Raw genomic sequence first — 10,916 nt, forward strand, 5'->3', positions numbered from 1 at the left:
GTTAGAGAGTCAATATGACCTTGACCGAGAAGATTATTTTTGTTCACCACAAATATCCGCAACAACTTTTTTGTGGCTAATATGGGTACAAGTGTCTCATCGATTTAGATCTCATTTTTCTTTCGACCAAATGCGTTTCAGACAATTTGGAGTCGATTTACAAATGTCCCTCCCTCTGTCTATCTGGCAGGCTTGGTGGCACGTAGGCCAACTCTCAAAGGGATTTTAACTAAACTACACAAATCCTAATATTTTGAGCCCAAAAATGGGAATATCGATCCTCTCCTTTTGGTACTTCCCCCACAAAATTGTTCGAATTTTTAATGAAAATTAATGTTATAAAATCATCAGACAGAGTATCCGAATTGAAAGAAATTTTGCACAACTTAATATTTCAATCAAATTTTTAACATGGCAATATTTCTTCCGAATTCCAGATCAACTTTAAAAATTTATACACCACCTTTTGGTACCTACCTCACAAAGTGTCAAAATTATGAACATTTGTAAATCCAATATTCGAAATAATCCAAAATATTTTCATTCTAAAAAATCCACTTTAAAAAATTCACCCTTGAGTATATGTTATATACTCACGCTATCTGTTACCTATATTCTTATAGATTACTTCGATGCATTGCGAAATTAATGAGTAAGACATTTCATTCAAGAAATATCCATTAAAGAAATAAACTCTTATCTCGAAGGGGTCAATTTCCATCTAAAAGATATAATTAGTCATTCCCCAAAATGCTAGTAGACCACCAATAAAGCCGATACGATAACAGAATGAAATAATTCAATAAAATATCGTGATAAGCCTGTCACACTTCATGCTTGTGTGACAAATATAAATTTCGAATACAAAATATGAATAACAATAATAATGTACGACAGGTAATCATTTTCGTTTTCTTTGCTAGATCTCACAAAAAACGAAAAACTCAACTCAAAGTACAAAGTTCAGAAAATGAAATTTGTTCCCATAGCCACCAAATAGATAGCAATAAAAAATAATAAACAAAAAATAAAAATATAAGCGTTATTTTCTTTGGGAGGTACATACGTGTATATCTTTGTACGAGTGTATTAAATTGATTCAATTCATGCAATGATTGGAACAAATTTCCGTTAATGGAAGAATTTTGCTACAATAAATTTGAAAATTTATAAAAATAGAAACAATGTCATATAAGAAATTCTAGTAAATATTCGTCGTATTTTTAACCCAAAAAATTTTGTAATATAAATTAAGACCGCCCAAAAGTAACACAACTGCAAAATTACTCATTTTAGTAATTAAATTTAGTAGTACAACTACGAGTATCCTATATCGCATTCATACCAAAATATCAATATCACTACTTTTGTACTCTTTAGTAGCAATTTCCCAAATGTCAAAATTTCAGATATATTCCTTCACCCAAACAAATGGTAGCTGCTTTAGTAAATTGTGTCCACTAACCACTTGTGGAGAATCGTACCTAATACCTCCACTTGACGTTGCATCGGAACCCTCAGACAAAATTTCTTGGCCTACCCGTTCGCCCAATATCAATGTCACTTTGTACTCTATACCCATAAACCTCGCCTTATACACTAATGCTGGTCTACATAGATAATTTCAGGATTCAAGTTTTAGTCGTTTCACCTGGACGTTCCACACACCCAATCGTCTCACACTCCATTGATGTGGCCTACATGCAAAATGTGAGAATTGTTCCATACTGCGGCCTGTATTTTGGTTTAGAAATTATAAACCACAGATGGGCGGAATCGAGTTTTTTTCTGTTAATGGTGAAGAATTGTTCCCTATATCAGATTTCGTATTGTGTAAAAAAATTGGATGAATATCTCTTACACACTCTGATTGAGGAGCTGTAGAAGTTCCTCTATTCCTCGAGATAACGATTCGTAGACTAAAATGTGGATATAGGACCAATATTTCGGGCACATAAACTAGTCTAATACCCTCTCAAAATATATTTGTAGGGCATAAATAATCGGGAGGGTGTCCATTACCCCAAGTTCCCCATTGCGTATGATTTTGTATTATATATTTTAGTGAAGGCAGAACTAAGTGTTACCTGGTGTCATCTAACGTTCTCTGAAGGCATGGGTATTTCTTCTACCAGCATCACAGCTCGTCAAAGCCCCGAAGAAACAAACGACGATGGAAGTTTTCGAAGTTTGTCGAGAATACAATTTATTCGGAACATCGGAACAATTCGAACTAAATCATAGTTTAGAGCAATTATAATCGTTCTGTCTGAGTTCTTGTGTTAACAGACCATAATCTCTAAGCACATATATTGCTATTTTCATAATTTTATTCATAGTTATTTTTTCCATATTGTACATGCAACTACATGTTTTGAATAAAAATCTTATCTTATAAAAAAAATCTTATAATAATCTTAAATCTTATAATCATGCGAAAACCACTATTTTATCCAAAAAATTTCAATATTTCATTAATATCAGAAATATTTTCCTATTTCGCTCTAATTTACCATTATTTGATTTTTTCATTCTCTCTCTCTCTCTCTCTCTCTCTCTTTGACAAAGACAAATATATTCCTTCCATAAAAACGACTTTCCACCCACCCGATTGTAACTAATTTTGCATTCCATTGTTTCTTTATTTCAAACACTCTTACCGACCACTGCGTTGGTGTTAAAGAATTCGCATATGTATTTTCCAAATTATTTCGATATAAATGCTAAATACAATATATGAAACAAGTGTTGTTACGAACCGGCACCGGATTTGATAAATGACATAGTTTGGCAACCCGGCATTTCTCTCGTTTCTGATCATCATGGTTTCCGTAAATGGGCCACCCGATTTAATTACCTCTGAACGCCGAAATTTCCTGACATATGATAAAGCTGATTGGCAAGGTTTTATAGATTTTACCCATCTGCCCATTCTCTCACATTCTCGAGTAGCTGAGAAGAATTTCCTCACTGCTGCAGCCACCTGTTGGCAGATTGTCACTTTCGTTAGCCATACACCTTGTTCCTGAAGCTTGGAACAGAGGTAGTATGGTCCCTCCGCTGAAGCCAGGCAAGGATGCCAGCAGACTTAAATCGTGCAGGCCGATTTCCCTTCTGTCTCCAGTAGCAAATACGCTTGAGTCACTACTCCTCCCTCCGATGAGAAGTAGGTTTCCAGTTGCTCAACATCAACATGGATTCCGGAGGGTGTACAGTACAACTACAGCGTTACACGCCATAAGCACACATATAAGCAGAGGATTTATCCAAAATAGGCTGTGCTATAGAACATTTTTAGCCTTCGACACTGTCACGCTAATCTGTTCGATGAGATAGAGAAGACCCATCCGACCTAGTTTGAAACGTTGGATAATCAATTATATGTTAAATCTCCAGTCATGTGTGGAATTCAGAAGCTATAAGTCCCAAATTCGTAGAGTGAAACAGGGAGTTCGCCACGGAGGGGTTGTATCTCGCAATGATTTAACCTCTACAACATAGAAATTGTATTTTTGGGAGTAACATTCGATAGCTTATTTAAGTCATCCGCGCAAGACACCGCTTATTGCGATGAGAAGCATGAAGAAGGTCCTCAAGTCGTTTACCGGCAGCTCTTGGGGTTCTGATAGAGAGCCCTTGTTGGCCTCCTTCAAATCAAAAGGTCGGTCGGTGGAAAGCTGTGCCGTGCCAGTGTAGATTGCTAATGTAAGCGATACACAGTGGAAGACCATTCAAACCTGTCGGAATGCCGCTCTGAGAACTGTCTTTTATCACAAATGTGTATCATTTACACGTGGAGGCGAATGTCTTACCCGTACATCGTCATAACAGAATGTTGCCGATACAGTGCCTTATTGAGTGTTTTTGTTGAAATCATACAGACCATAGGATAGGATTCCTCCACCCAGATATGCAAGGGGAGACCTACATGATCTAGAGAGAGAGAGAACCCTTTGATCAACCGGCTTATCGATAGGAAATTGACAAAATGCAACATGAATTCTGTTATTGGAATAAACTCACCGCTTACAGCAGAAGGAGAAAGGCAGGTGCCTAGCCGAATGGGAGTGGTTTCAGCCCAATTAAGATCAGTCGCCTCTATTCGTATTGGGCCCGATACCAAACGCATGTCCTACGTTTGAACTTGGACCTCACGATACGACGCAGCATCTCTCCAACTGTATAGCAGAAGGAGAACGGCAGGTGCCTAGCCAAATGAGATTGGTTCCAGCCCAATTAAGATCAGTCGCCTTTATTCGTATTGGACCCGATACCAAACGCATGCCCTACGTTTGAACTTGGACCTCACGATACGACGCAGCAACTCTCCAACTGTTCTGCAAAGCTCATCTGTCTTCAGGATCACTTTTAATGCAAATGTTCCCACCACAAATTATGAATACTGGACCGCTTTTTATGATAGCTTCATATAGCTGCCGTACCGTTATATGGATTATTAGGTATTTTCGGGACATTTTTTAACCGAGTTGTTTGTAATTTAGACCTTTGAGTTTCCTTAACAAAAAATACCCGCAAAAATTCGGTATTTTCGTTCTCATCAAATCTTTTTATAAAAAAAAAATACCATAACATAGCCCGAAACTTATGGAGGTTCCGAACGATTGCAAGTATATTAAATGTTCTCCTCATGATGAGAGTATAAACATTTTGACCCGGTCGAACTTAGCGACGTTCGGTATTTTCGTTCTCATTGGGTGTCAAATCTTTTTATAAAAAAAAAAATGCCATAACATAGCCCGAAACTTATGAAGGTTTCGAACGATTACAAGTATATTAAATGTTCTCCTCATGATGGAGAGTATAAAAAGTTCGACCCGGTCGAAAATAGCGACGTTTTTACTTGTTTTAGGTATTTTAATGGCCCTAGGTGTGTTTTCCTTTTCATAGAATAGAACTTCCCTTGGCAGAACTTTTTCTTTATATTAATGTTTTGACATAAGAAAAAATAAGAATTCTTCATGTCGAAGTCTTCGAAGCAAACAATTAATGTTCTGTATAAAGGCTGCAAAGAGGCCACTTTATGTGCAGTTTAAATTCGACTCATGAATTCTGTAGTAGTAGTAGTAGTCTTCGAAGCCGAAATGTAAATCAGGAAATGGGTATTGAGTACACCATAGATATTAGAAAGCCTCCGAATTCGTATATTTTCGGACATGATTGCTACGACGCCGACGTTTAGCTCATTTCCTGCAAGACTGGCATAAATCGAAAATCGTGATTTTTCAGTTCGCTATATCAGACTTCATGGTGTGTAAAAGATTCAGAGGAATCTGATTGAGAAGATGTAGAAGCACCCCTGTTCCTTGTAAAACTTAAAACGCATTTTCTGCAAAGTCAATTTTTTGATTTATACCTTACTTGCAGCAAATGAGCGATACAGGCCATGCATATTTTTCATTAATATAAGGAAAAATTTACTTGATAAAATTAATTTTTATTTTTGTTGTTTTTTTATTTGTATATCGCCTTAACACTATAGCATCCTATCTATAAAACTTAAAAAATAATAAAATAATTAACAAAACTTAAAATTATAAAAATAAAAATATATAAAAAATACCACATTCCATATTTGTTTGTAGAGATTTTATTGTGAGGCCATTTTCTACCTCTAAGCCCACATATCATTAAAATCACCGCGTTCGGTCATCTCCATGAGGGCTAGCACTTTATTGTACAACAACTCTCTTGCATCGATGCCCCAAACAAAATCTAAATGATTGAATTTTGGATCATTGACCAAAAATTTCCCAACCAAATTGGGTAACCGTTGGCGTAACTTCTCCACATCTTTTGGTGTGGCTAACCAATCATTTGACGAATAATGAAGGGCCACTTTCGTGAGAACATTTTCCAATTTGTAATCTGGTGGATTAATGGAACCATAACGCCAGTGGTTACGTATCCAACCATAATCGTATTGACGGAAGTAGCCGCTACGTTTCAACTGGCCATAATGTTGCATTTGTTTGGTGGCAGCACCTGCGGGAGCATGGCCCAAAATCACCGGCACCATAGTTTCGTTCATTTGTGCCTTATCAAAGCCGGCGACGAGGAACATGACATTGGAACAAATTTCCTCCGTGAAAGAATCCTCATCGCACACAATTTGATTGAAGAGGGTGATAAATTCATTGCTGGGTAAAAATTCATGGGCACCGATTAGTTTGAGTAACATCTGTGAAACGAAAAGAGAGGGGGAGATTAGTTTCGTATTTCTTAAAGAAAGAGTAGGGATCTCAGGGGTACTCACCGCCAATGGCTCTTGGAAGAAGGCCAAAAATTCCACCACCGGACTCTTGGCATGTTTGATAAAGGCCACCGGTGCCAAAGCTTGCATCAGCATAACCTTCTCACACATATCAGGTCGCTCACTGCACATTATAAAATAGGTCATGGTACCCTGCGAGTGGCCGATGTAGTGCAGCTGACTCTGCGAGGTCAAATCCAAAATATAATTAATACTGGCCGGTAAATCATATTTGCCCATTTCATGAAAGGTAAAGTCCCAAAATGCCGCATGTTTCGTCGTGTACTTGGTGTGATTTCGCGAATATGTATTACCCCGAACATTTGTCATCCACACATCGTAACCTTTTTCGAAGAGCAGATAAGCTGGGGGAAGAAACATGAAATTGATAATTTAGTATTGCTTTGTAAGTGTGCTAATGATGCGAATTTGAGCGGAAAGGAAGCGAGCGAAAATACGTCAATCGAAGTGTTTGTTTTTGTTCCCAAGAATTTGAGAGGCTTATGCAGACCCACAGATAAGCTTGACCTTTACCTAATTATTATAAATAATGCTTAATGGGGGAATTTTTCTTTTTTAGATTATGGGGGGATAATTTGGTAATACCCTACACTAAATTTTGCTACTAGGGGGAATTTTAAGAATTAAATCTTGAAGTGCGAAATAAGTCCCCGAATTGAAAATGGAACAAGTTCTCACAAGCAAATCAACCAGTATTGACAAGCTTCAGTCGGTTTATATTTTATTATTTCCTAAGTACGAACATCTCCAAATTTTTGATTTGGTACATATTTCATGCGGGGAGTTCGGTGGCAGATTTTTTCTGATTTTAATTTACCATAAACTCTGAAATATAGATATGTAGAACAGGGTATTCTTTAGCATTTTTCCGAATATCTGCAAAATATCGAGGATCCCCGAATTAAAAGGGCGGAATAAAAAAAAAATCAAGGAATAAAAGGTATTGAAGGGCCTAACTCAAATGACTATTATCGAAGACTTTTTAAATGACCACTTAATGGAAGCGCTACAATTTTGTAATTTATTTAATTGAAATTTATGTTGGGTTCGGTTTTGGCAGGACTTCAGAAAAAATTGCGTTGAATAAAACATCGAGGATCTATGAATAAAAACGTTAATTTTTTTTCAAAAAATTCAGAAAAAAGAGTGGAATAAAAAATCAAGGACCTCCGAAATAAAAGTGTGGAATAAAAAAACATTCAAGGACATCCAAAGTAAAAGCGAAAATAAAAAAATCCAGAGACCTGAAGACATGGCTTAAAAAATCAGGGAAGTCTCAAATACTGGCGTGGCCTTTTTAAATGAAAATTTCAAGGGATGGTTTAAACAAAAAATTCAGGGCGTGGTTTAAAAAAAACCAAAGCGTTTTTTAAACAAAATCTCTTAAAAGAACATCTTAAGGCGTGGTTGTTTCAACCGAAATTTGAAGGACCTACTAACAGAAGCTTTGTTTTTTTAATTAAAATGCCAAAGACTTCCGAATTTTAGGATTAGGTGTTTTAAATGAAAACTTCAAGGACATTCCAACAAAAGACGCGAGTTTGGAATGAAAAATTAAAAAAATTAATTGAAATTTTAAGGTGAACTTATTAAGGCTAGGTTTTTTGAAATGACAATTTCAAGGACCGGTCATGTGAAAGTGTGGGGTTTTAAAATAATATATCGAGGACCTTGGGTTTTTGAGATGACAATTTCAAGGACCTGTCATGTGAAAGCGTGGGGTTTTAAAATAATATATCGAGGACCTCAGAACTTAAGGCTTGGGCTGCAATTTCAACGGTATTACAATTGAAGTCGTTGATTAAAATAATGAACTTTGACGGACACTCCAACTTAAGGCGTCGGTTCTTGAATTACAATTTTAAGGACCTCCGAACTTCTGGTTTGGTTTTTTAAATGACAATTTCAAGGACATTCCAAATGAAGGCGTGGGCTTTTTAAATGTCAATGTCGAAATTAATGTGTTAATTTCGAACAGCTCCGAAATTACTGTCATAATTTGATACGTGAATTTTCAAAGATCTCCGAACTTATCGCCTTGATTTCGAGGACGCATGGTTTTTTAAGGACCTCCGAATTTAATGAGAGAATTTCAAAGGCCTCCTTTGATGGTTATATTTCAAGAACTTTTGAACTTGCTAATACAGGCAGAAAGTTCTTGAGATGACATTTGAATATACTACTTCGATTTTAAGAACCTCCGAACTTAATGCGTGTATTTTAAGGATCTCTGTTCATACTTCGTGTATTTCAAGGACCTCCGAACTTCGTGTTTTTAATGGAAAGTTCAGAGATATTCCAACTAAATGGCATGTTTTTAATGGAGATTTCACATACCTCTGAACCTAAGTCATGGACATCAACGACCTCAGATCTAAAGGCGTGCCTTTTGAAATGAAAAAGGAATAACAAACATAAGGAGTGAATCACAACAACGAACTTAATTCGAGGATTTTCAAGGGCCTCCACATTTAATAAGAGACTTTCAAAAGTCTCCGAACGTAATCTCTATATTTTAAGAACCTCCGAACTTAATGCGTGGATTTTCAAGTATTTCAGAATATAATGTGAGAATTTCAAAAACTTCCGAATTTTATGTGTCTAGATTTCAAGGAAATCCGAATTATGAACAAAATACGAGTGCTCCGAATAGACCCCCTCAAAATAGTATTCACCATTCGTGAGCTAATCAGGGCTAAAAGTGTCGAATAAAATAAGTTCAAGGGCTTACAAACTTAGCCGTAAATTGAAAAAAATTGAAAACCTCCCAAAATAGATTTAAGTCAGTCCTGGATACAAAAAATAAATAAATAAAGTCCTCCCAATTAAATTGTGGATTTGGAAGTTAGAAAATCTGAGGTAAAAACGTAGATTAAAAAATGGGACCTTCCGCCTGAACTAAAAACGGTTCAACCCCATTTTTGGTATTTTGGAAGTTTTTGGTCACAACCGCAGACTCATTTTCTAAGCAATATAACTATAAGAAGTCATTCGCGATTTTCCGAGGATGGAATACTTCTTGGAAGAACCATGAATAAATTCCAATCTATGTGTTTGTAATTTAGGCAGAAAAATACTAAAGACAGAGAGTTAAGAAAACAATTTTTGGCTTTCATGTGGCTTTGAAAAAATATTCTTTAACAAATCCACGTCTCTTGGAGACCCTTGAAAAATATTCTTTAACACATCCACGCTTCTTAGAGACCCTTGAAAAAATATTCTTTAACAAATCCACGTCTCTTGGAGACCCTTGAAAAATATTCTTTAACACATCCACGCTTCTTAGAGACCCTTGAAAAAATATTCTTTAACAAATCCACGCCTCTTAGAGACCCTTGCAAAAATATTCTTTAACAAATCCACGCCTCTTAGAGACCCTTGAAAAAATATTCTTTAAAAATTGTCGCATCTTATAGACCCTTGAAAAATATTCTTTAAAAAATCCACGCCTCTTAAAGACCCGAGAAATATATTTTTTATAAAATCCACGCTTCTTATAGGCCCATAAAAAAATATTCAATAAAAAATTCACGCTTTTTATAGACCCTTGAAAAATGTTTGTATCCTGTTTTATTCAAAATCGCCTTCAATTCCGTGTAGAACTTTTTATGATTAATTTTTCCGACATGCTTTTATTTTTGAGATTTACTTATTTTCCCTGCAATTTGATGCAAAATTTTCAAGTTTAGTTTGCAAACCGGATATTAGAGCAGTTCAAGAAATCCACATGTATGTCGCTTCGCATTTCCTATATTTCATTGCTTTTCTTCATTCCATTTTATTTACTTACCCAAACCCTTATTGGGGCCCATCATAACCCATGTGGCCGAAGAATCCAAAAGACCATGGGTCAGCAGCACTGGCATCGCTCCATGATTGGCAATGCGATGTAATTCCAAAATATAACCATCATCGGTGATGGCATGATGGACCTCCGAGGGATAACCATATTTTCGTATCAGATCGGGCTATAGAAACACAAAGAAATCACTTTTAATAACAAGTCACATTCACACACACACACAAATCACTAGTCGATCAACCAACCGTTTTCAATTTCGAATCCTCAATAATATCCGGATCAATGGCAACATCACTCAACAACGACGTCATTGAGCTATGAACTTCGCGTTGGATTTTTGCACTACCCTCATCGAAGACGACACTTGGAAATTTGGGTATGTCAAATAAATTAATACTTCCCAATGAAAAGGACCATGAGGGTCTATCATTTTGAGCCCAAGCGGATTTTATGGCGAACGCTATAAGTAGCAGTGTGAAAATATTTCCCGTTATTCTTGTCATAGTAGCGATTCGTCGCGTGTCACGTCTTTATTGTAACAAGTCTTTAAGTTAACTGACTGACTGATCGCAAAAATTCTAAAGCAATTCCCCCGGGGTTCTCAATGAACCGATGACGATGTTGTCTTCGTTGTTTGTAGTCGGAATCGTCTCAGTATTTTTATTATTTGTGATTATTACTTGTATTTATTATTATTTTCATGAATGAGTGAGCAGACCACTGGCCAGCCGACCCTCTCTGTCCTCCCTCCTATCCTTCCCTTCGAAGTCATTAATTGATCAATTTAAAAAAAAAAAAATGCAAAAACAATTTCTTCATGTT

General features: G+C 36.3%; 1 protein-coding gene across 1 annotated transcript; it reads right to left on the bottom strand.

Annotated features, from left to right (window-relative positions):
- Positions 1-5,632: 5,632 nt before the first annotated feature.
- Positions 5,633-10,597, bottom strand: LOC133332317 (lipase 3-like). Its single transcript, XM_061540716.1, has 4 exons — positions 10,340-10,597; positions 10,083-10,260; positions 6,275-6,636; positions 5,633-6,199 (listed from the first exon to the last, which is right to left on the bottom strand). Exons 1-4 carry the CDS (start codon positions 10,595-10,597, stop codon positions 5,633-5,635), a joined length of 1,365 nt encoding a protein of 454 aa, XP_061396700.1.
- Between the last annotated feature and the right edge of the window lie 319 nt (positions 10,598-10,916).

Source organism: Musca vetustissima, unplaced genomic scaffold (genome assembly GCF_032173495.1).
Source record: "Musca vetustissima isolate MV318-11 ecotype Yass unplaced genomic scaffold, APGP_CSIRO_Mvet_v1 utg86227, whole genome shotgun sequence".
Lineage (NCBI taxonomy): Eukaryota > Metazoa > Arthropoda > Insecta > Diptera > Muscidae > Musca > Musca vetustissima.